The sequence below is a fragment of the Dysidea avara genome, chromosome 4 (genome assembly GCF_963678975.1).
Source record: "Dysidea avara chromosome 4, odDysAvar1.4, whole genome shotgun sequence".
Lineage (NCBI taxonomy): Eukaryota > Metazoa > Porifera > Demospongiae > Dictyoceratida > Dysideidae > Dysidea > Dysidea avara.
In genome coordinates, this window is record NC_089275.1 from 38525818 (window position 1) to 38553548 (window position 27731).

Below are 27731 nucleotides of genomic sequence, written 5' to 3' on the forward strand. Positions count from 1 at the left end.
ATCCCCTTATCTAGGCATTTTCACTCATGCTTTCTACATTTTTTCTGAACCTGTTAAACTAAATAATTTGAAACAAGTTGTGTTATTATTATTATGTAAACAAGAGCTAGTCCTCTATGCAGTGTAGAAGCAGTCACTACAGAAATTTTATGTTCACTATGATGATTGTTTATAAGAGAAATATCTCCTAGCTACCAAGTGACACTTAAGTAAAAGAAAAAAGCCAGCAAATACGCAATCCTTACCTCCTAAAACTCACTACTTAAGTGTTGGTATGTAATACTGTCAACAAGCTATATAATTTGGATCATTAAAAAGTACAAAATTAATATTTTTTTGAAAGATAGACACTGTAATAGAACATTAAACACTTTAAAATAATACATTTTACTGACAAGTTTATAGTGCTTAATGTAACAGAGAATTAATCACAGCATAACAAATGATGGCTGGACATCAAAAGCATTAGCAAACCACTTTCCCAGTATATTGGTCAAGTCTTAGATATTTTTCAAAAGAATTGCTATGGCTAGGTAAACCTTAAGCACTAGCAATGAATCCTTTGAATACTCCACACATAAGAGACAAAATTGTATACTTACATATAATGTGCTATGTATCAATGGGTCTATTATGTTTACAAGTATATCGTGTTTAAGAATAAATTTAAAAGCATTCTGATTGCAGGATGCAATTTTCAGTGTCATTAAAAATCTTACTTCAATCATAAAGATACCGTATAGAGGGAACTTTGGTGGGGCTAAACTTTGGTAAACAACAAGTTAAATTGTATTTGGTCAAATAAACATTGGTGAATTCAACCTCAGTGTTTAGCTATAAAGATGCTAATCTGAGCTGAGGCACTATGAGTAATTGGCGGATTAAACTATGGCAAATTTGTAGCAAATTATGTAGCCAAATTTGCCAAAGTTTCCCTCTCTACAGTGTTTTATTGTCTTGTGGTTGTTATGAGAGGTAATGTTACTTTAGAAGTCTAGAGTCAAGTTCAGCATATGATTACCATGTATCTTTGTAGGAATTGATAATATGTTTTAAAATATCCCCTGTTAGTAATTCACTGCTATGTGTGGGGTAAACAATTGAGGACCTTTAAAAATTCTTTCCCATGCTGCCACACATGTGCATGTATCGCTCAGTCATATAAGCACTATGTACTGTACGTAATTGTACTATATATTACTAAAATCGTTAAAATTTTGTAAAGATGCATAGAACGCATTGTACATATGCGTAATAGAAATACACTGCGAAATTTCGATTATTATATGCACAGAAAATTTACAAAAAAAAGTTATATTCATGGCTATTACTTTCAACAGCCAGTCATGTTTTTTAAAGTTATGGTGCAGGAATCTTGACCACAGCTTCACTTGGTGATCCAATAATCACACCATCATCCACTGCTTCTAATGTGACATTAAATAGTCCAGTTGTTCCAATGCGCAATCTCTCAGGGAACACTTGTATGGATGCTAGAGCAGTATTGTCACCAACAGAAAATTGTGCTTCATAGACTCCCTCAGTAAAAAAGGCCTCACCTGCACAAAGACAAGAGTACAGCATAATACAGAACTAACAATAACATTATACAGTGTTGACAGCCACTTTAACTGGTACAGGTGTATATTATCTGCATACATTCAAGCAGATGATGTGATGTATGAAATATAATTTACATACTTTGTTCTGATTGATCTGAGATTGCAGCTATCACATTTACAGCAAAATCTGTGTCAAATTGTCCAAAGGCCATTACTCTTACAATAGCTTCAGTTTCATTGGCATCTACATCATAACAGCTAGCAGTGAAATTGACTAATACTAAAGAAACAAAAAACATAAGAATTAAACAGTATGTTAAAAAAAAAAACAAAAAAAAAAACGACACTGTTAACGATTATATACACACCTCCAGAATTGATTATTTCTCCATCTGCCATGTCATTGTCACCTGTCTTAATCAACAACATCCCATTGATATTACTGAACTCATCAGGAACAGTCAAGTTAAATTTCAACATTTCAGTTTCTTCAAATAATCCATCCTTTGTGATGTTCAATTCAACAGTTGCTTGTGAAGCACCAGGAGTAAATATAGCAGTGAGTGGGTCTGAGGTGAAGTCAATTCCACCTCCAATAGCACCATCTGTAAACAATACAAATCATTACACTACTTGACACACTCTTTCTGCAAGATCTCATTCTGTGCATTGTATGTGGATTCATAGTTACCTATACAATTCTTGTTCAGTATATGTATGTGTACTATAGTAATCATGTTAACATACTTGAGCCTCCAATTTCTATGGGAGTTACCACAACTGAGAATGGCCATATAGAAAATCCATCTGCTTCTATGGTAATTGTAATTGTACAATTTGCTTCCTCATCTGAATATACAGCTTGACTGAAGTTCACATAGATTACTGTAGGAAAGAGTATTAATGTACATATTATACATACATGTGCGTGTGCATGAGCACATGTGAATGTAGTTGGAGACTTTTGCAGAATTAGTATAGCTAAAAGCAAGAAAATTACACTATGTTTAAAATTATACTATGGCAAATAATGTGCAATAGCTATATAAATATAATAAGGTCTTGTGTTTTCGGTGTTTCAATGAAAAGTGAAGGCACTGCTACTGTACGTGAACTACATAAAGACTATAAAGTCATCAATTTCTGTCTGCCTATGCTTTAGCTCATTGGCAGGGTTTAGAGACCTTTCATACATTCAGCCAGTTTGGTTTGGGTATTCAACTTGTTGCAATGTAATGCTGTTGAAAGCTTGTGGGAAAAAATTAAAAGCTACATTGAGCTGCAATAAGAGTGAATGTGTTCGATAATAATCTGATGGCTGTAATGGGTATATCAAAATATGCACACATCTGTATCACAAAAGCTAAACAAACACACTTACTATCAGTGTCTTCAATTTCAGCAACTGCCTCACTGGGATCACCTAAGCCAACTCCAAGAATCGATGCAACGGAAGACAGTGATAAAGATAGGTTGAAGAACTCTAATCCTTCTCTTAGACAATCTGGGTTGATAACTACATTTACAGTTTTTGAGGTCTCTCCGGGATTAAAAGTCACGTCTATAGTGTCACTGGAGAAGTCTACTATTGCTGTAGCAGATTGTGGATCAGACTCTGATGGTGTTATTATGACAGTGTATGGTATTGATGCTGTCCCTGTGGCTACCACTGTCACTGGTATTATACCATCTGCTTCTGCTCCTGAATATGTACTGGAATTAAACATCACAGACAGTGCTGGAGTGAACAAATCAGAAAACATAGGTAAACCAGATTGCAAGTGGTATACTTCCTACATCACTTACTATCGTTATTTAGAATCACTCCATTAGCCATGAGGACAGTTCCATTCAACAGACATGGAACAGTTTCATCTCCTTCATGATGAACTCCAATGATTTCTATTGTAAACTGTTCAGTTGGTTCTAGTATTCCATCATCAGTGAGGTTCACAGTGACCACTTGAGATGTGCTTCCAGCAGGGAAAGTCACATTTACCAACACACCATCGTAATCTTCACCTCCTTTTAATGTTGAAACAAGATAATACAATGGTGGTAATAAAGCTACACATAGTTATAAAGTGTGATGAATTTTGTAATAAGACATGTACATGTGTATATATCATAGAAGCATACTAACCAACTGCTGAGTCACTGTTAGTCATCACTTCTACAAGTACAGTACGATCAACTGGTCCTGATAATACTAGTTCAAATTCCATAGGAGAATCAGTTTCGAAGTTGGATACTGTCTGTTCAGCAAACTGTATCCTAACAGGAGCTAAAGAAAGAAACTACGTACTACCAATGCAGCAAAAATAGTGTTCCAATACTGCCTATATTAACTCCATCTTTACAGTCAGTATTGAAATAACTAATTCAAAAAAAAATACCCTATATCAAGGCAAAATGGACCACAAATCTATATATGACTCCAATGCTATTTGGTATTGGGACCTGTTTGTTTGAAATTTTTGGACTAGTAGTTCCAACACAGAAACATTGATAGATAAATACAGGCTGTATTTTTATACGCATGAAGCAGCACATTTATAAAATAAATGAATTTATGTTGTGTAATATGTTTCATTCTACGTGCTCTACAGTATGCAGCTTGTGCTGCAAATTTGTGTCAGGTATATGTGTAGGTTATACAGGCAGGTTATATATGCAGTATGACACTATAATTATAATATAATTCACTTGTATCTGTGATAGTTCCTACTGATAGGAATGGTGACATCAGTTCAACATTAGTGTCGAAACGTCTCAAGATCACATTGAAATTTTCAGAGCTTTCGACCAGGCAATCATTTGCGATGGGAACATTCACAATTTTTGTAGTATCATCAATTTCAAAAGTAATATTTTCAATTGTATCACTGTAATCCACACCACCTCCTGTTAATAAATAATGTAAGCATACAAACAATCCAAATTACCAACATACCCTGAGCTTGTCTAGGGATAGTCTCCTCACTAAACACTTGTACAGTTACTGGACTATCTGAAGATCCAACCAACTCAATAACAAACGTAATGAAGCCATTGGACTCTGGAGCAGTGCTAGAATCACTTCGGAATCTCACCCCTGTGAGTTAAACATCACAATGAATTCAAACATGATAATATACAGGTATCATTAATCTAGTCACTTTATATACCTAGTAGATATATATTAACACCACCACAAATAATATACCTGGTTCATCATCATCATCTATTATACCAGTGGCATTCATTGGATCTACAATCTCCACAAAGTCTGGTGTGTCATCTGTTCTCTTGAGAACTAGTCCAAACGCTTCACTTCCTTCATCAATGGAATCATCATTTACATTAATGGAAACTTCTGCATTTGTGTCTCCAACACCAAATGTGACATTAATGGCACCAGAATCATAGTCATCATCAGCTAAACCAATTGAAACAACAGATAGCAATTTCAGACTGTAGATATGGCACATTTTAATATTCTTAAGTTTGTATAGTACCTGTGGCCATTCCCAAATCAGGTCCCAGATTAACATCTTCCGTGCACACTTGTACAGTAAATGATACATCAGCAGGTCTGTTGGTTTCTACAATGAACGTCAGATTACCAGCTGACTCATCATCTCTGACACTAGTAGTGCTGAATTTCACTGTCACTATTAACAGATAACATTATATTTTAGCAATAATGTTAGCAATTTCTTACATGGAGTGTCATCATCAATGATAATACCCAGTGAAGTGTTTTGTTCTGCTAATGTGACAGGTTGATCTGGTAATTCATCTATTCTTACATGAAACATTTCAGTGTCTTCTATTACAAGATCAGAAACAACTGGTACAGTTATATTAACCATAGTAACTCTAGCTGGGAATGTTACATTAAGCACAGTTGGTGTGTAATCCTCATCTCCTGTAATAGAAAATAATTTGTATAAATCTGAAAGCAGATACATAGATTAACATAATTATAACCAAATCATGTTTAAAATGGTTAGTGTACTGTACATTTATGAATATTTTAAGGATTTCAAAGCATGCATACTTCTTGCAGACACTGGATCTGTCTCTCCTGAAGTAACTTGAACAGTGAAAGGTTCATCAAATGGAAATGATGAAATAAGAGTGAAGGTTGCAACACCATCAGATTCACCAACTGTAGTTGAATTGAACAAGAACTCCACACCTAATAGGTAGGAAAATCACATTAAATCACTTCCTCAACAGTGTAATTGTGCTGTATTCTCACTTGGTATTTCATTATCAAAAATGGTCCCCACAGCAACTGATGGATCAGCAAAGATCACATTATGAGGACTATCTGGAAAGTTCTTCAGAAAAACTTCAAATGTTTCATCAGCTTCAGCAATTTCATCATCAGTGATTGGAACAGCAACGACTTGACTGTTATCTCCATTGTTAAATGTGATGTTGATCACCACACTAGTATAGTCTACATCAGCTAGTGATGGGAATAAAATACATTTAAGCATGATCATATCAGTGTATGCTCTATTAGAGAGTTTGCATAAGAGAATACTTCAAATAATTTTACACTGTACAGATAATTATTATTATTATTTATATGATATTTGATTGCTATTAAATAGTAGAAAAAAATAAGGAACCATAGAAAAAAAGCCATGAGACAAAGAATATCTCCTACACCTGCAGCTATACTAGCACATATATATTTGATTCCTGTTTTTATACACAAACTGTCAATAGTGCACGTGGCTATATGGCTATGACTGAAGTGAGGGTTAAATGTTTGGCTAGTATAGCTGTAGTTGCAAGCTATTTCCCTCATTTCATGGCTTTTTATTCTATGCTCCCTACTCAATAATTTCTGATTTCTCCTTTTACCATACTTGTTTGTAACTTTTTTGCACCAGAGTTATTATAACTAATTACATGACTGAACATTTGTCCAGACTATTGATTACTCAAACTCAAGTATTTATTCTGCTCTGTCCTACAGCATTAAAAACAAAATACAGTATGAGAAACACTTCTACAATGAATTCACTCATTAGACAATTACCACTTCAATGGAAGTGAATAAAGAAGTGGGATATAAAGGAACACAAAGCTAAATCCATGGCAAATGTATTATAGCAGCAGCAGTAGTTAAAAAGGCACATCTTTAATTATAAGCAATACTGAACAGTGAAGATATCAAACCTGTAGTGTTGAGCTGCCACAATGGTTCAGCTAGGTGAAGGCATCATTTGGTCAGTTAATTAGTTAGACAGTGAGCTAATCAGTACAATGTTTTACATTATTAGTTTATCTAACTTTGTAATAGCTTATCAGAAGAATTTTAGGTTGTGCTGAAGACATGTTTGGGCTTGTAACAAATACTGCCAAGTTACCATGAAGAAAAGGTGAGGTTGTGATATTTTATGACAGTAAAACATGATTCCTTGTGATCCCTACTATACATATATAATACTACTATTGTATAATAAGCTAATGTTTGTGATTTTGTGTTATGCATATACAACAAACCTTCAGCAGAGAAAAGATCACTTTCTCTTGTACATACTTGTACAGTGAATGGATTATCGGATTGCACCAGTGATATGACAGTGAAAAGTATGGAACCTTCTGATTCCACTGCACTGCTAGTGTCATTCAGGAACCTGACAACTAAAAGTATACCAGTATACTGATAATACACTGTAACATTCAGTTTCAATGATCATTATAATGTACAGCTAACACACACACACACACACACACACATACACACACACACACTCAAAGCAAAACAAAGCCAACCCTATGGCAGCCGTACAAAACACAAATATTTCCATTTAGTGAACTAGCATTAGGATGCCTGTGCACCACTCAGGCAATTGAGCCTTGTGTAGGTAAGTCCTCCAGGGCAGGGCTAGTAGTAACCCACAGGAGGACTATCCAAGTGTGACGGAGAGAGGTCGTGGAACTTGAAGTTTCATAATGACCCCAATGCCACTAAGTGAGACAAGGACGGTTGGGAATTTGCTTCCCTAGCAAAAACCAGGTACCCACTGATGTTACAGCTGGGTGGGCCCAGATGTCACCAGGTCCCTAATACACAGCCGGGTAGACTGGAGCAATATGAGTAAGTTGCTTGCTCAGGGAAATAACAATACTAAATTGGTGTAACCGGGCATCGAACCTGGAACCTTTTGATTACCAGGCTGGTGCTCTAACCACTTGGCTATGCTGCCCAAACAGACACAGACACAGACACATGCACACACACACACACACGCACACGCACACACACACGCAAACACACACACACACACACACACACATGCACATACAATGGAAGCCCCTAAAGAAAATGACAATAATTTACTTGAAACTTCATAACACTTTAGAGTTTATTTAGAAGAGCTTTATTTTGTGGTTTCAACATATCTAGACATTCATACTACACTTTACCACACACATACCTAGCTCATCATCATCATCTATTATACCAGTGGCTCTCATTGGATCTACAATCTCTACTAAGTCCGGTGTGTCATCTGTTGTCTTGAGAACTAGTCCAAATGCTTCATTTCCCTCATTAATGTTGTCATCAGTAATATTAATGGAAACTTCTGCACTAGTGTCTCCAACATCAAATGTGACATCGATGGCATCAGAAACATAATCATCATCAGCTACAAAACATACAGTGTACAACCAGTAAATCAAACATCATCTGTATACACATTACAATAGTTTTATTTAATGTCCTCATGATAAACAGTCTTATGTAATGTGCACCCAACCTGTAGCTGTTTCCAAACCAAATCCTACAACAATATCTTCTGTACACACTTGTATAGTAAATGATACATCAGTAGGTCTGTTGGTTGATATAACAAATTTCAGACTACCAGCTGACTCATCATCTCTGACCACAGTAGTGTTGAAGCTAACAGTCACTATAAAACAATATCAATTTTAATATTAATAACTCAGTTATGGAATCTGAAAAAAAAAATCAACAAAGACACACTGTCATTAATCTGGGTCATCTTAAGTTCACACCACAGATATTACATATACTGTACCTGTTTCATCATCATCATCTATTATACCAGTGGCTCTCATTGGATCTACAATCTCCACTAAGTCTGGTGTGTCATCTGTTGTCTTGAGAACTAGTCCAAATGCTTCATTTCCCTCATCAATCATGTCATCAGTTATATTAATACAAACAATTGCACTAGTGTCTCCAACACCAAATGTGACATTGATCACACCAGAAACATAATCGTCATCAGCTACAAAACATGTTGTGTACAACCAGTAAATCAAACATCGTCTGTATACACATTACATTAATTTTGTTTAATGTCCTTATGATAAACAGTCTTATGTAATGTACACCCAACCTGTAGCTGTTTCCAAACCAGATCCTACAACAATATCTTCTGTACACACTTGTATAGTAAATGATACATCAGCAGGTCTGTTGGTTGATATAACAAATTTCAGACTACCAGCTGACTCATCATCTCTGACCACAGCAGTGTTGAAGCTAACAGTCACTATAAAACAATATCAATTTTAATACTAATAACTCAATTATGGAATCTGAAAAAAAGATCAACGAAGACACACTGTCACTATAATTATTTATCCATTACGATCAAAATCTATTAATCTGGTCATCTTAAGTTCACACCACAGATATTACACATACTGTACCTGTTTCATCATCATCATCTATTATACCAGTGGCTCTCATTGGATCTACAATCTCCACTAAGTCTGGTGTGTCATCTGTTCTCTTGAGAACTAGTCCAAATGCTTCACTGCCTTCATCGATGATGTCATCAGTTATGTTAATGGAAACTTCTGCACTAGTGTCTCCAACACCAAATGTGACATCAAAAGCGCCAGAATCATAGTCATCATCAGCTACGTAACAATAAAATGATGTCTGTGTACAATATACATATTCATTATGTAGCCAACATGGTCACAGACACATCTGTGACCGAATTTTGGAAATCATTCTTATTGTCATGCCTGAAACAATTAAAACCAGCACGGTGCTGTTAATAGCAGAAAACACTTTTCAAGTTTTCAAAATTTTTTCTTGTAATTCAAGGTATCTATGGTTTATTCAACCCTTAAGGTTACGGAATAGTTTAAAATTCGTGGGCGGAACAAATTACAAAACCTGCTTTAAACTAAGTGGGGATAAATAATTTCAACAACTGTGTTGTGTTAGCAATACAACTAATTGTGCTTGTTTGTTTTTACTACAGAACAACGACTGTCCTTGGGTGTGTAGTCTACAATAGAGCGATGTTTTATAAAAACGCGCCGCCAAAAACCAGACTAACAGATTACTGAATCCTTATAATTTCAACACAAGTGGCTAAACAACTAAAATATCTAGGTCCTGTGGAAGCGATTTTTTAAGTTACTGGTAGTATAGACGTTTTATTGAACTTTTAGTAGTTTTTTCGAGTGAAACAAGCTCTTTGAAGGCTTGTATCTGAGTCACTGGGGAGAAACACACCAAAAATGCTTCCACAGGACCTAATAAATTTATTATACAGTATCACTATTCCCCAGAAAAGCCAACAGAGCCCACAGCTTTTGCTGTATTTGGCGGCGGAAAAACATGGTAGTGACAGCTGGAGCTGAGCGATATCGATGTACGGGCTGGCTTACTTGTGTTACTACAACAAATTGTAGTGTTCCACCTGCCTCAAACTACACTGTAGCTACATAAAAACATTAAATATGAAGAGCTTCACCTTCATTTAAAACTTTTCACGCTGCTAAACTGGTTTTATGGGCTTCTCAAAAAGTATCGATAGGCATTCAAAATTTTGAATGATTGCTCGTGACTATACCGTAACCTTATGGGAAGGAATTAAACTTATAGTGCTGTGTTTCAGAACTAAATATTTTATGTGTCAAATGTGCCCACAAAGGTGATTTTCCAAAATATGGTCTTAAATCGTTGATTTTAATAAAAGCATAACTTCATACTTAGCAGCTTTAAACCTTTTCAATCAAACATGCTACTATACTAATGCTTGCTCCATCTGACCAGTACTGTATTGCTCCATCTGTATACAGTATGATAGTACTATATCAGGAATCAGGGGGTTTGCACTTTTTTACAAATTAAAGTTATCGACAAGAATCAGCCTCACAATACATTTATATATATTTCCAAATTCAGTGAAACCTGAAAAGTTTCCAATGAGTTGCTTAAAAAATTGAATTTTAAAAAAAATTTGTGGAATTTTCTGCCGACTGATGATTGACTAACTGACTGAACTCAATAATGGCTAAGACTACAGGTTTGATTTTGTTACTGTTAGACAGCCTGACAGGTGACTTTTGGCATAACACAGTATGTACAATGCACATACCATAGGCTTTGTGTTCTATTATAATTCCATTTTCACAGGCAGTGCAAGGTGTCAATTCATGGTAGTGTGAAATGGCCTTCCTGTCACCATTATTATGCTATCTTGTTCACAAGGAAAATAGCACACATTGGGATTGCAGAGGTATTTCTCTTATTGTTCTTCATTTGTATTGGTGTGAATATACCTGAATATGAAGTGCAATGGCCACTTCACTTTTAGTAATTGATGGCCGGGGTGTATGCTGGCGAGAAGTCAATGTTTAAGCACAGGTTGAATGCAGAGAAGATCTCAGATCCTGGCTGTTGTGGCTCCTCTGGCACATTCCCAGACTGCATGTTGCAGGGGATCAAGTCACCACTGGGTCTGGGATTTTTTCTGCATTCTTCACGTTTCAGCTACAGTACATGTTTCTGACTCTCTGTATTCACAGGCTTTAAGCCTCCTAACAGGTCCCTAGTGGGATAGCATTCACAGAGATGAAGAAGAACGTTTGGATACAAAGCCTGGTGCTATTGATGCTGAATGTGCAGGTTCACCAGTTAAACAAACAGATACAAGGAGAATTGTAAATTCAATTATGGATCATAAGTATAATGAAACAAGGGTGGTTATGTACACCTGTAGGTACACTAGTGGAGATTTTATTCATTATTCAGTCATGGCAATCAGGGGCACATCCAGGATTTTGCCAAAGTGGTTTCCAGATTTGGTAGTGAATTATTGATGCAGCTAGGGGTCTAGGGGCACGGCCTCCAGCCACTGACAAATTTTGTACATTAAAGATGCTTCAAGTTTGTGCTCTATGAATAATACAAACCATTTATATGCGGAATTTTCAATATGCATGTACAGTGTATGCTTAGTTTCCTGGTTCCTTATCAATTATACCATATAGCCTAAATATTTCAAGGGGCAAACTTTTTGAGGTTGAACAATGTTGCTAAAAGTAAAATTTTCATGGATATGCAAACATTCCCAAGGCATAAATATTTCAAGGGTAAATTTTTTGCTGATAACACCCAAAACCATAAAATCAGCGAAAATTTCCCCCCTGAAATATTTAGGCTATACAGTAGTTTATGGCTGGTCAGGAGTACTATAGTAATCCAGATGTATAATTGTATATCCAAATTTTCCAATTAAAAACTGAAAAACGTCTTAGGTACTAAATGTTTCAAGTTTCTAGTTATGCATTATATTCATTTAAATTACAATTCATTATGAATGTTCTATTAGAGGAGTTACTAGAATACATCTGACTGCTCTATTAGAGCATCTTGATTTTCATTGATTTTTTTTCCTCGTAATTAAATTCATACTTGTTCTCCCTTGATCCCTTTTTGAGTAGGTTTTCTAATACACTGTAGCTATACTGCTCTGCTATATTCCCATCTTTCTGTATGTTTGTGCAGCCAAAGAAGCTATGATGGTTTAGTATTCCTGCTGCAAGCCTACAAGTTCAAATTTAAAAGGGGGTTTCCGGAACCTTCCTCAATATGCCCCTGGCTATAGACTAAAGTGTAGATTAAATTTCCACTAGTATATCTGCAGGTGTGGGTGACCTCCTTATTTCACTATTTATTTTCATGAGTCCTTGAAATTTCTATTAATTTTAATCTTCTACTTGTATAAGGCTGAAAGGAAACATGAACTGTAAAAGTCAGACTTCTGGAAAGGCTATAAGACTGGTTTTTGCAGAACCAGTCATATTTAGTATTATACACATGTAGAATTGAATAATGTAATGAACATTGTACCTGTGGCCATTCCCAATCCAGATCCTGATCCAAAATCATCAATATCTTCAGTACATACTTGTACAGTAAATGATACATCAGCTGGTCTGTTGGTTTCTAGAAAGAATGTCAGACTACCAGCTGACTCAGCATCTCTAACAACAGTAGTGTTGAAGCTAACAGTCACTGTAAGGAAATACCATTATAATATTATTATCCTGTGAGCTAAGCAGCTGCCAATACAATACAGAAGACAAAATTTTACTGCACGTTCACCATAATGAAAATGAAAATCTATTAATCTGTTCTATTTATTAGACTACCTACTGTAAATGTTAAACAACAGAATATCACCATACCTGTTTCATCATCATCATCTATTATACCAGTGGCTCTCTTTGGATCTACTATCTCTACTAAGTCTGGTGTGTCATTTGTTCTCTTGAGAACTAATCCAAATGCTTCACTACTTTCATCGATGATGTCATCAGTTATGTTAATAGAAACTTCTGCACTAGTGTCTCCAACACCAAATGTGACATCAAAGGCACCAGAAACATAATCATCATCAGCTACAAAACAACAAAATGATGTCTGTGTACAATATACATATTCATTATATAGCCAACATAAAATATAATGTAGTTACAGACACATTTGTGACCGAATTTTGAAAAATCACCTTTATTGTCATGTCTGAAACAATTAAAATCAGCACGGTGCTGTTAATAGCAGAAAACACTTTTCAATTTTTCTAAATTTTTTCTTGTAATTCACGTTATCTATAGTTTATGCTACCCTTAATGGGAAGGAATTAAACTTATAATGCTGTGTTTCAGAACTAAATATTTTATGTGTCAAATGTGCCCATAAGAGTGATTTTCCAAAATTTGGTCACATTTGTACAAAAGCCACTCTCAAATCGTTGACTTCAATAAAAGCATAACTTCATACTTAGCAGCTTTAAATCTTTTCAATCAAATGCACTACTGTATTAATGTTTGCTCCATCTGAACAGTACTGTATTACTCCATCTGTATACAGTACGATAGTACTATATCAGGGATCAGGGGGTTTGCACTTTTTAAAAAATTAAAGTTATTGACCAGAATCAGCCTCACAATACGTACATTATACAGTGTATATATTTCCAAAAGTGTTTTCAGTGAAACCTAAAAAGTTTCCAATGGCTTGCTTAAAAATTTGAATGTTTAAAAAAATTTAGTGGAATTTTCTGACGACTGATGATTGACTAACTGACTGAACTCAATAATGGTTAAGACTACAGGCTTGATTTTGTTACTGTTAGACAGCCCAACAGGTGCCTTTTGGCATAACACAGTATGTACAATGCATAGTGTTGGGAGTAACGTGCTACTTATGTAACGCGTTATGTAATATTATTACTTTTGTGGTAACAAAGTAATTATAATGAATTACGCTATGAAAACAGGTAATATAACGCAAGATACTTTACTTACAAACGTAACGCGTTACCTAAGTAATATAATTACTGTAACGAGTCTAATATGACATAATAGTATTATTAAAAGAAACGAAGTTACTAATCTCGTTAGTAATCCTCTGAGTAACGCCTAACCACAACGAAGTAATGAAGCCTACTGAATGAAGCTTATTCACTAGCTTCTTACTTATAACCAAGATTTGCACATTGTCCAACAACGCAATCAAGTCACGTGTTAAGGTAGTAGTTTCACACGTGACAGCTTAAGGCTGTGGACACAAAGTAATATAATATGTAATATTATTATAGTTACTTTATTTTATGGGTAATATGTAACTGTAACTAAATAGTTGAGTTGCAAGTAATATGTAATATGTAACTAGTTACTTTTACAATGTAACTAGTTACTTTTACAAAGTAACTTGCCCAACACTGACAATGCACATACAGTATCATGGGCTTTAAATTTGTGTTCTATTATAATTCCATTTTCACAGGCAGTGCAAGGTGTCAACTTGTGGTAGTGTTAAATGGCCTTCTTGTCACCATTATTACGCTATCTTGTTCACAGGGAGAATCGCACACATTGGGATTGCAGAGGTTTATCTCTTATTGATCTTCATTTGTAATGCTGTGTAATGGGATGAATACACCTGAATATGAAGTGCAATGGCCACTTCACTTTTAGTAATTGATCCCCCCCAACATGCAGTCTAGGTATATGCTGTCAATGTTTAAGTACAGGTTGAATGCAGCGAAGATCTCAGATCCTGGCTGTTGTGGCTCCTCTGGCGCATGCCTAGACTGCATGTTGGGGGGGATCAAGTCACCACTGGGTGTGGGATTTTTTCTGCTTTCTTCACGTTTCAGCTACAGTACATGTTTCAGACTCTGTATTCACAGGCTTTAAGCCTCCTCACAGGTCCCTAGTGGGATAGCATTCACCAAGATTAAGAAGAATGTTCAGACACAAAGCCTGGTTCCATTGATGCTGAATGTGTAGGTTCATCAGTTAAACAAACAGGTACAAGCATGCAGAATTATAAATTTAATTATGGATCATAAGTATAATGAAACAAGGGAGGTTATGTACACCTGTAGGTACACTAGTGGAGATTTTATTCATTATTCAGTCATGGCAATCAGGGGTACATACAGGATTTTGCCAAAGTAGTTTCCAGATTTGGTAGTGAGTTATTGATGCAGCTAGGGGTCTGGGGGCACGGCCTCCAGCCACTGACAAATTTTGTACATTACAAATGCTTCAAGTTTGTGGAATAATACAAACCATTAATATGTGGAATTTTCAATATGCATGTATGCTTAGTTTCCTGGTTCCTTATCAATTATACCATATAGCCTAATATTTCGAGGGGCAAATGTTTTGAGGTTGAGCAATGTTGCTAAAAGTGCAGATATGCAAACACTCCCAAGGTCTAAATATTTCAAGGGTAAAATTTTCGTTGATAACACCCAAAACCATAAAATCAGCAAACATTTTCCCCTTGAAATATATATTTAGGCTATATATACAGTAGTTTATATAATTATTATGGCTGGTCAACAGTACCGTAGTGATCCAAATACGTATATAAGTACATATCCAAATTTTCTGATTAAAAACTGAAAAACTTCTTAGGTACTAAATGTTCCTAGTTTTTATTTTTGCATTATACTCATTTAAATTACGATTCATTATATATGAATGTTCTATTAGAATAGTTACTAGAATACATCTGACTGCTCTATTAGAGCATCTTGATTTTCATTGATTTTTTCCTTGTAATTAAATTCATACTTGTTCTCCCTTGATCCCTTTATGAGTAGGTTTCATAATACACTGTAGCTATACTGCTCTGCTATATTCCCATCTTTCTGTGCAGCCAAACAAGCTATGGTGGTTTGTTGCTCCTGCTGCAAGCTTACAAGTTCAAATTTAAAAGGGGATTTCCGGAACCTCCCTAAATATGCCCCTGGCTATAGACTAAAGTGTAGATTAAATTTCCACTAGTATATCTGCAGGTATGGGTGACCTCCTTATTTCACTATTTTGTTCCATGAGTCCTTGAAATTTCTATTAATTTTAATCTTCTACTTGTATCAGAATGAAAGGAAACATGAACTGTAAAAAAGTCAGACTTCTGGAAAGGCTATAAGACTGGTTTTTGCAGAACCAGTCACATTTAGTATTATACACATGTAGAATTGAATAATGTAATGAACATTGTACCTGTGGCCATTCCCAATCCAGACCCTGATCCAAAATCATCAATATCTTCAGTACATACTTGTACAGTAAATGACACATCAGCTGGTCTGTTGGTTTCTAGAAAGAACGTCAGACTACCAGCTGACTCAGCATCTCTAACAACAGTAGTGTTGAAGCTAACAGTCACTGTAAGGAAATACCATTATAATATTATTATCCTGTGAGCTAAGCAGCTATCAATACAATACAAATGACAAATTTTACTGCATGTTCACCATAATATATAATGAAAATCTATCACTCTGCTCTATTTATATGTACTACCTACTGTAAGTTAAACTGCAGAATATCACCATACCTGTTTCATCATCATCATTTATTATACCAGTGGCATTCATTGGATCTACAATCTCCACAAAGTCTGGTGTGTCATCTGTTGTCTTGAGAGCTAGTCCAAATGCTTCATTTCCCTCATCAACCATGTCATCAGTTATATTAATGCAGACAATTGCACTAGTGTCTCCAACACCAAATGTGACATTAATCACACCAGAAACATAATCGTCATCAGCTACAAAACATGTAGTGTACAACCAGTAAATCAAACATCGCATTACATTAATTTTAATGTCCTTATAATAAACAGTCTTATGTAATAAGCACACAACCTGTAGCTGTTTCCAAACCAGGTCCTACAACAATATCTTCTGTACACACTTGTACAGTAAATGATACATCAGCAGGTCTGTTGGTTGATATAACAAATTTCAGACTACCAGCTGACTCATCATCTCTGACCACAGTAGTGTTGAAGCTAACAGTTACTACAAAGAGATACATATACATGTAAACTTAATTTTCTGAACAGGAACCCAACACCTAATAGATAGGAACATTAATTTTTCAACACCATAATTGTGTTGCATTCTTTCTCACTTGGTATTTCATTATCAATAATGGTCCCCACAGCAACTGATGGATCAGCAAAGATCACATTATAAGGACTATCTGGAATGTTCTTCAGAAAAACTTCAAATGTTTCATCAGCTTCACGAATACCATCATTAGTGATTGGAACAACAAAGTCATGACTGTTATCTCCATTGTTAAATGTGATGTTGGTCACCACACTAGTATAGTCAATGTCAGCTAGTGATGAAGAATAATGTCACATATGATGAATTAATGGTTGTATAATGTGTGTTCTAGCTACTAGAGAGTTTGCAATTTCACATAAGACAACACTTCAAATAATAGTGCATTGTACATTTGTCATTATATTCTAACTTGTCAAACATAGTGAGCACATATACAAAATTTACACCAAGAAAGGACTTGCTCAAAATGCACCAATTCTGATATATATGGTGGTGGAGATAAGCATCAAATTACAACAAAATTCTCTTATAGAGAACATTAGCAGAAATTCAGTCAAACTTGAATGCTCTATTAGAGAGTTTTATTATAGTAATTTTGTGGATTTCAGTTAATTGAAGGTAAAAGATCATGCTACAGTAGCTTACTATACCATGATCCATTAGAAGACTACAAAATGCACCATAAGTGGTAATAAATTCATTGGTGGTATGAATCGCGTTAAGAAAATCTTTGGCGATAGGTATTTACCACACATGACCACAAATGTCACCGAAAGCCATATGAACACGCTTAGCATTTCTAAGGATTTAATTAAGCAGACGTACCATAATGAACCACCACTCAAGGATCCACTGTATACTGAAGTTAGATCTACAACTATACTGGAGATGCAAGTTGAATTACGACTAAACTCCCTAATAGAGTAGTCACCGCATTTCTGCTAATGAACTATCACATTTCTGGACATTACATAACGAGTAATGTGATTGTGTAATAATTACAGACCTATACTGCGGCATTGAAACTGGGTCACTACTGCTGACCCGGATAACCCACTGACCCGGATGTGACCCAGATTAATTAAAGTTGATGCATGCAATAAGAGCTATGTTTCGGGTAGTCTCAAGAGAGCGAGACTACGTTTTGAGCATTCGATTCGTTTTCAGTAAACAAATAGTTATGTTATAACAAGAAGAGTGGTGTTCCACAAGGATCAATTCTAGGACCTCTTCTCTTCCTCATTTATGTTAATGATATGGCGAAATCCATCTCAAGCCATCTGTTTTTATTTGCAGACGGTACCAAGCTTATAAGAACCATTTCTACATTGGCAGACCATGTACAACTCCAAACTGATTTAGATAATCTAGCCAAATGGTGTGATGTGTGGCAACTGAAGTTCAATGTTACTAAATGTAAAGTGATTCACTTTGGTCGAGCCACACACAGCTTTGGACGCTACTATCTTAATGGTGTCTCATTGGACTCAGTTAATTGTCATAAGGACTTGGGTATTATTTGATGCAAATTTAAAGTTCCACCAACACACTTCTGAAGTAGCTATGGAAGCGAACAGGGTATTGACTTGTATGAAAAGAAGCTTTATCAATTTGAATGAATTTGTACTATCACGATTGCACAAATCAATGGTTCGACCAGTATTAGACTACGGAAATGTAATCTGGGGACCCCATTATGTATTGGACCAATGTAAACTTGAGGGTGTGCTACGGCGTGGTACAAAACTAGTACCATCTTTAAGAGACAAGTCTTACATAGATCGACTTACATCAATGAATTTACCATCTCTTTTGTACAGGCACAGACGTGGTGACTTAATACTTCCTTTCAAGATGTTGAATGGTTACTTCAATCTGGATCACTCCAACTTTTTCATTCTATCCCACAATACACAAACTAGAGGTCATGCATATAAAATAATTAAGCCCCTTGCCCACCATTCATGTCGGGTCAACTATTTTGGTACTAGAGTAATTAATGATTGGAACAATCTTACAAGTGATATTGTAGGAAATTCTTCATTAAATAATTTTAAATCAGTTATATATAATTACTTTTATGACTATAGATTTACGTTAATGTAATAATTATATTCATAGTTAATTTTTGTTTATTGCATCTAATTTATGTATGTGTATGTATGTAATTGAATGGGTGTACAGGCTTCTAAGCCTCAACCCAAATCACATCATAATCATAATAATCATAATAACTAAGCCGGTAAGTTAATAATTTTAAGGCAGTCAGTGGGTTTGGTTCCACGTAGCTACTGTGAGTTTACAGACAGCAATTGGGTGTGGCTTCGTGCATACTTAGTGTTACAATTTCCCGATATGTTTAAAGTGGGCACAAAAGTAGACTATGTACAACTCAACGGACATGGTTTTGTGCTACAGACTGCACTTACTAATAAATGGGCGTGGCTGAGCGTAAGTTTGTAACGTGATAAGTAGGCGTGGCTCACGAAAAGGCTGCGCGATTAGCGTTAATAAGTTTCCACACCGTCAAACCAACAATCATCCCAGAACTGGGCAGAGTTTGCCTCTCTGCCCACTCTTTAAGTGTTTATTTATATTATCATTATCGTTAACAATAAAAAATAAAATATATATATATAAAAAATTTTTTCGGTTCTCATCTGCTCCAATCCGGGTCAGACCCGGATAATCTGTACGGACCGGGATGACCCGGAGAAAATGTGACGCGGTTGACCCGACCCGGTTTCAACCGAGGGGTGCGACACCTTCGCAAATCTGTACGTGATTTGAAACGTCACGCGTGATAGCCGTAGTGTGATTTCTAAGGTTATTACTGGGTCAATTCTGAAGGACATTAGTTCTTGATTAAGAACTAGTATTGTATCACTGTAAGCTTGTAGCTATGTCATAAATCTGTTTTCGAAGCTAGTTTGCAAGCCGCATCAATTGTCTGCGTGGGCGAATTACTTGATTTGTGATTTGGTACACTGTTAAAAATAAAGAGTAACCACCACTCTGAGAGTTCCCAGTGTAGGGAGGATTTAACACCCCATGGAGAGTAACCAACACTCTGAAGAGAATAACCATTACTCTGAAGAGTAAGTGACACCACCTTCAGAGCATGTGTTACTCCCCAGTTACTCTTTTGGAGTAATGGTTACTCTCCAGGGGTGTTAAATCCTCCCTACACTGGGAACTCCTTGAGAATTGTGGTTGCTTTTCATTTTAACAGTGTAGCTGAAGGGCGTACGTGTTTTGAGGTGTCGTACCCCCCGGTTTCAACGATGCTATACTGGCTTCTTAGTGGCTGTAGAATCAATGTTTGGCCAATAGTAACAGGCTATTCATGGTGTACCACTGATTCTCATCTAACCAGGTCAAGACCAGAAATCACCATTTGAGCTTGCTCTTGTACATACTTCTGAGGCTTAAAACCAATAGTATTGTATTGAAGCTGAGATTAAAGCTACTCACTAGTGATTTTGCTTATCAAATCTGGTCACATTATGTGAAGTTTGATTTAATGGGTAGCTACATCCTGGTGTCTGTGACTTTGTGGGTAGATTTGTTACAACATAGATAAACAACAAACCTTCAGCAGAGAGAGGATCACTATCTCTTGTACACACTTGTACAGTGAATGGATTATCAGATGTCACCAGTGATATGACAGTGAATAGTATGGAACCATCAGACTCCACTGTACTACTAGTGTCATTCAGGAATCTGACAACTAAAAAAGTATATAAAATTATATCCATATTATACAGCTTAAATAATTATGCAACTTAATAATGTACAGCTATACAGGGTTTAAAATGAATGGATATGCACGCACAAAGTTCATGTCAATAAAAACTTTTTCTTACTGAGATCATCATCATCAATGATAGTACCAACTGCCATTGATGGATCCCCAATTAAGACATTATCAGGAGTTGAGTTACTTGTCTTCAGTGACCCAACAAAAGTCTCATCCTTCTCATGTACTTCATCATCAGTTACACTAACAACCACTGACACACATGTTTCACCAGGAGCAAACATGACAGTTTCACTGGCAATAGCAGTGTAGTCTCCTCCAGCTGTAAGGAATAATAATCACATGTAGAGTATGAACAAATTGCAATGTATGTACATGCCAGAATGTGTAGCAAGAGTTAAGAAAGTATTGGCAATTTTGATAAAGAAAAACTGTATTAATCACTTTCTACTCACAGACTATATATTTAAGGGTTTGGGTGACCACACACAGAACAACTCCTATACTGTGTATACACACAGATACATATATGACTAGTAAGGTACAATGGTCTATATAAACTTACCATCACCACCCTACATTAGTGTAGACCTACCTATGTAATTTAAACTTAAAGTGAACCAATTGTTAGCCTAACAAGTGCAATAGTTTAAGGTTAAATGATAATAATTACAAACAGATGTCTAATGAGCAAGACATAGCAATCTAAATAGCACCATAATTGTTATTCTATAGGGAACCTCAGACATTATTAGTATTGTATGTGTGATGCTATAGCACATACAGTACCTTCGGCTGATAATGGATCAGACTGTTGTGTACAGAACTCCACAGGAATTGGTTCATCAAAAGCTTGTGATAATTGTATAGTAAAAGTGATGCTACCATTTCCCTCTGGTGCAGAATAAGAACTCTCCTTAAATGACACCATAATTATTGGTGGGGGAGAGGGAGAAGGACTGGGGCTGGGGCTGGGGGAAGGACTGGGAACAAAAGTAGTGGTCACTGGAGGTGGAGTAGGACGATCCTTACATACACACATTGTGGCCCTTTCTTCCATTGTAGGAGGTAACTGAACTGATAACCCCATACCATCATCAGGATCATCTGTGGATCATACATACATGGCATAACATAAACATGTATAGTTGATGTTGGTATAGCAAATAGGCAGTATATGTTATCCCACCATACCTATTATTTTCACATCAGCAAAGAATGGTTTGCCAGCCCAGACGTTAAGATTCTTCTGAACACTTTTTGGAATGGCCACCAACAAGCGGAATTTTTCATTCCCTTCCCTGATGTCATCATCAATGATTACAATACACACACTGCTTCTTGATTGTCCTGGCTTAAAGGTTGTCCGATAAATGCCACTCTCAAAGTCTACGTCAGCTATATGTGTAAAAAGCAAAATCACCAATTAATCCAGTACAAGACATTCTCTTTCCTATTACAGATATATCCTTAGCAAACACATACACAGAAGTTGTAAATGTTGTTTGCAATTGCTTCAAGGAATGTCATGTAATTATAAATATTTATCCTGCACCTCTAGCTGATGGCATGTAGTGACCCACAGCATAGACTCCAACTCTAAATTCTTCCCTCACTTCTCCCACCACCACCAGTGTCACTGATAACATAGTACATGATTCTTGTACTGTGTAGAATGATCTCTCAATGTGGACCCTGATTGGGGCTAATGAAATGTATACAAGTTTGCAGTAAACAAAGCAACTACATAACACATTTAATAACTTACAAGGTGTTGGTGGTTTTGTTGCTGGTGGTCCTGTAGTCGGAGGTTTTGTAGTTGGAGGCCTTGTAGTGGGTGGCCTTTCATCTGTTGCAATATATAATAGTTTACTCATTTCAAGTCCCAACAAAATATTACCATCTTTTATGAAAACAGTAGCATGTGAAGGATCTCCTAGTTTTACACCATTTGCTTTATGATGGTCTGGTATGGACAACTGTACTCCAAATGCTTCTGTTCCCTCCAACAGTTTATCATCAAATATTTGAACTTTGATATAAACCACATTTTGTTTTCCAGGTACATAAGCAAAGAATACACCAGTTTGTACATCAGCACTGCTTGCTGTGAAGGTACAAACATAGACACATAAAATAGTTAAAACAGCACACAATTTTGCATCACATACAGTATCTAATTACACAAACACATTCACATTTTCATGTGAGGATAAAATGGGTGGTGTTAATATACTAACATACATATTGCACTGTACACAAAATGCTGTACAAACCTGGGTAGGGTTGGAACTTAGTGTTAGACACAAATACTTTGTAGTTGAATGAAATTGGAAGATATCTTTGACCAATGATTATCACTTTTAATGAAATATAGCCAGCAGATTCATCAACCATGTATTCTCCTTGACTGAACTGTACCACAGTATTACCTGTATGGATGTACGTACATGTACCAATAAGATCGGCTCAATGGGAAACAAGAAGATCTCACCTTGTGGTGTTTTACTTGGATGAATTGGTTTAATAGTGGTTGGTGGTGGAGGTGGTTTAGTAGTCTGTGGTTCATCATCTGTGAATGATTATGATAACTGATAATAGTGTTATAGTGTTATAGTGCTAAACTGTATTAGTTAACAACTTTCTAAGAATGGATGTTTATAGGAACTGAAATCCATGTGTGATTTGTGGGTAAATCAAAGCCACTCTTTTCCACCAAAGCAGTACTAGTATGGATAGTGGTGTGTTATAACATTGAACAATAAAAGTCTCAAAGCAGGTGTTCTGTATACACTGTTGTATGGTATTATACTCTACACTTGGTCACTTGTTTACAATAAATAGAATACAAATTATTGCTAATACTGACCATCTTCTATTATGACTTCTGCAAGGAAAGGATCCAAAATTTTTATTCCTTCATCTTTCTGAAACAAACTGACTGCAAACGATTCAGTCTCTTCTTCAGTGTTGTCATTGAAGATAGGAATTTTAATAACAGCCTCATTGGAATATGAGGGACAGTTAAAATAATAATAACCAATCTTAAAATCACTCCCATCCGCTAAAAGTACAGAAAATACAATAATTTAAATGATTACAATTGCATCATATATCTAGCTAACCAGCTGGTAAATCAAATTTGGTGGGTACGAATGCTCTAGCTCCAACTCGTATTGAAGACCTCCTGTATCCACTAACAAGTAACTTGATAACAGCAAATCCATCAGATTCCTTCGCCCTGTATACTTTCTGACTAAGACGGACTTTTACTACACCACCTAGACAAAATGCAATTCTACACTCAATCACACACAATGGTTTATAGTGATGTACACTTGTTGAATTAGTAGTAGACAAAACACAGAACCACTACAAATGCTCATACACTATTGCCTATGTGGCAGTGAGATTACCTTTATAGCTTGTTGGTGGATGTGTTGGTGGGTGAGTTGGTGGACGAGTAGTAGCTACATCATCTGTGGTATACAAAATACAGTACATGTTTCAGTACAACTGGGCCTGCAAAAACAAGGCATGTGGACACAAATGTACTTGAATGGATTATTTGCATTGTATTTGAAAGCCAATTGAAAGTGTAGTAAAGGATAAATAGTTCATCATCACATATAGCATGGAAGGCAAACTTTATGTGCACACAATGAATGAATCAGCTGACTGCTCACCATTTTTAATATAAACAGTTGCTGTAGGTTGTCCACCAAACCTTACACCGCTGTTATATAGATTACGTGATATTAATATTTCAACTTTGAATCCCTCAGTGTTTTCAAAATCATCATCATCATTAATACGAATATAGGCAGTTGCTTTTGTCTGTCTGGACGAAAATGATACAACTTGAGTACCTTCATCAAAATCTGATGATGAGGCTACAATGAGAGAATAACAATGAGACAAATAAGTCAATGCAGAACTCTACTAGCTCTACCATATGGTCTTAGTTGAGTGTTCACACTAGAATTGATCTTCACTGAAAATGATTTATAATAATAGTATCTGGAAGCCACAATAGTCACAGCTACTCTTCCATCTGATTCTCTTGCACTATATACACTGTGGCTGAAGGAAACACTCACATACGGCCCTACAGCAAAGTAATAATGACATGAAGAATGTTTTATTATGTTCTGTAGCTAGCTGGCCATTATATATGTATCCTTGCAAACAGTGTGATCAAGTTTGGCAACTGTGTTACATGCCACTACAGCATAAATACGATTGGGCCTATGAAAATAAGGCATGTGGGCACAAATTATATCCTGTCACACAATAGGACATATTTCAGTACTGAAATATAATATTTACATTCTGCAACTTTTGGTATAAAGCACTTGGATTGTTTAATGCATGCTGAAAATTTCAAGACCATACATAGCATCATCAGCATGATGGTATAAGTTATGGGCAATGAAAAACTTGAAAAGTAGGCAAATTTTGTGTGCTCACATGACTTAGTTTTGCAGGCCTGTTCACAAATATTATGTTTATTCAAATCCTGTAAACTAATAGTTACATACTTACAGTACCATACATCACTAGAATTAAAAGTTACCTACTGTACATTTAAAGTTTGGTGGAAATTAAAACATTGAGCAATTTGGTTGACAAAAGTTTAACATTCCAACCTAGCTTGGATGTTTGTTTTTAAGCAAGAGTTAATGCCTATTTTTCTGGTGTATAGTGTTGGCATATAAAGTACACTACTGTACATTCAGCTCTAAGCACTACATGACTAGTCACTTTTCATTGTGGCAACTGCTTGATTTATCTGTTGACTGTAGTTCAGTAGAGTATTTTGATTTCGAAAGCTAACTGCATTCCAGAAATCGGCCATCCCCACCTCTTGAACTGTGCCTGATAGCTATTGTGATTGTAGTAGATCACAACTGATGTTAGTGTGTATTTAATTACTGGGGACGAAATGACAAATCATGTTGATCATCATCAACTATTGATTGGGGGTGGTGAGCTCCATTTTGATCGTTGAGGTTATGAAAGAGTTAAGGGAAGGATTCAGTTCTAACAGAGGGAATGGTGTGAAGCAATGGAAGTTTTAGAACATTCACAAGTAATTAGCTAAGTTTAGTTGGGATGTTAAACAGTCTAGCTTGTTTTCAAAATAGTTAACACAACTAGCTAGCTATCCTCAAATTCAATGTCAGGAACTCACAATGTGAAAATTAATTTGATAGCTAGCTAGCTAGTAAGCTGGCTATTGACTAACCCAGTCACCTTTCAAATTTCTTAGAATGAATGCTGTCAGGGTACCCTGACTATATCTATAGCTAGCTGCCACATTCCAAAATTAGTCAGTGGTTACAAAAGGGTTTGCAATAATTTTGCAATGCTTCATACCCTCAGGTTCCCTTGCACATATATACCACAATTGGTTCCATAGATAGTAGCACCCTCTACAATCTAAGGAATCAGTTCTCACAATTCTAGTAGTCTCGTGAGTACAAATCTAGAGTACCAATTACGAATTTCAGAGCTGGATCATCGTTTAGGATACAGAACGCTATACTCAACAACTGCAATTGACTCAGTGCTTGGGCCATTTTCTTACTCCTCACATCAGAGCTTTTTTTTAAACTGTACATTTTGTTCACATAATTATAGCAGGTCACATGTAGTGTCTGAGGTATTGTAATTGTGTGTTTTAAACAATCTAATGACGGTTTTTCTCTCTTATGGTTTGGGTTCAGCCATACAGGCTACATCACTATTTTTTATCTCGTCCCGTTTACCTTCAATGTAGAGCATGAAACGCCTCTAAAATAATTACCACCACCTAAGACTCGCCTAATTAAGACCGTAGTCCAGCCGGCTATGACACGAAATTTCTCATCGGTAGCTATTGCCTGAAATTCTCGAAGAAATCATAGACCTAAACAGGTACTTTTCGGGCACTTATGGACGTTTTACTAGTGCTGTCGGTGGGTTGGCAACTTGGCAAGAGCAACCGCATTAAGCCCAGGAAAAGCTTTTAAGGGCGCTTATGGGCAAAATTTTCAACTTTCTTCGAGACCGGCTTTCTTTCTTCACAATTTCCTGTCGTACGGTATAACGTTTGAAACTGTTTCAAAAATTGCTGTAAAGGCTAAAAAGATTCAACTGCAAAACGACATTACTTGGTGATTTTTTTCCGGCTGTAGATATATAATTAGCAGAATTAGCTAGCTAGCTAGCTAGGCATAGCTACGTAGGCTTAGCTATAGGCTGCGATTCATCAATTAGCTACCATGCCCATGACGCCGCTTGCCATGCCGACCTTAAAGAGGTGACCCCTCTTCCAAAATGTGGACCCGCCGCTGCTGCACCAGGAAGGGCAGTGTCTTAACTTGCGTGCAGCTACTTATCTGCTGTATAGCTATCTGGGAGTTAGAAATCAGTCAGAAAATTTCTTCTTGAAACGGCTCTCATAGAGCTGAGTGCCTGAAGAATCGCTTCCCGTGGCTATTAAATTAGCTATAATGCTATATACTAGCTAGCTACTTACTGATTCTTGATCCAAAGGTAGCATCTCCTTGATGAGTACATAAAAATAACACAGTTAAAAGTAGGGTAGAGCAGCGCACTACAAGAGCCATACTTAATTGCTATAATAGTTAGCTATTAAGGCCTAAATCTTGTATTTATGGTGCCGGATGTTTGTATGGATGCAGTAGCTATATCTGCACCACACCTGTGGGCACACCAAACTCCAGG

The 27731-nt window shown here is 36.2% G+C and overlaps 1 protein-coding gene across 3 annotated transcripts; it reads right to left on the reverse strand.

The window, feature by feature from the left end:
• Positions 1-1195: 1195 nt before the first annotated feature.
• On the reverse strand, positions 1196-27616 carry LOC136252052 (adhesion G-protein coupled receptor V1-like). Of its 3 annotated transcripts, none has more exons than XM_066044399.1 (41): positions 27523-27616; positions 24952-25107; positions 24686-24892; positions 24416-24478; positions 24125-24280; positions 23869-24063; positions 23494-23571; positions 23276-23431; positions 22900-23106; positions 22768-22848; positions 22555-22704; positions 22194-22397; positions 21789-22106; positions 21106-21321; positions 20829-20969; positions 17295-17507; positions 17027-17182; positions 16717-16929; positions 16380-16544; positions 13044-13256; positions 12706-12870; positions 9258-9470; positions 8942-9097; positions 8618-8830; positions 8333-8488; positions 8009-8221; positions 7071-7211; positions 5809-6021; positions 5605-5745; positions 5266-5472; positions 5060-5215; positions 4768-4980; positions 4516-4656; positions 4269-4466; positions 3706-3846; positions 3369-3587; positions 2944-3300; positions 2310-2447; positions 1931-2167; positions 1702-1842; positions 1196-1559 (listed from the first exon to the last, which is right to left on the reverse strand). In XM_066044399.1, the coding sequence occupies exons 1-41, from the start codon at positions 27611-27613 to the stop codon at positions 1360-1362; spliced, it is 7338 nt and encodes a 2445-aa protein (XP_065900471.1). In that variant the 5' UTR covers positions 27614-27616; the 3' UTR covers positions 1196-1359. The 3 variants fall into 3 exon arrangements, with proteins under 3 accessions (XP_065900471.1, XP_065900470.1, XP_065900472.1); XM_066044398.1 differs by having other exon boundaries at positions 24416-24493; XM_066044400.1 differs by lacking the exons at positions 8333-8488; positions 8618-8830; positions 8942-9097; positions 9258-9470 and having other exon boundaries at positions 24416-24493.
• Between the last annotated feature and the right edge of the window lie 115 nt (positions 27617-27731).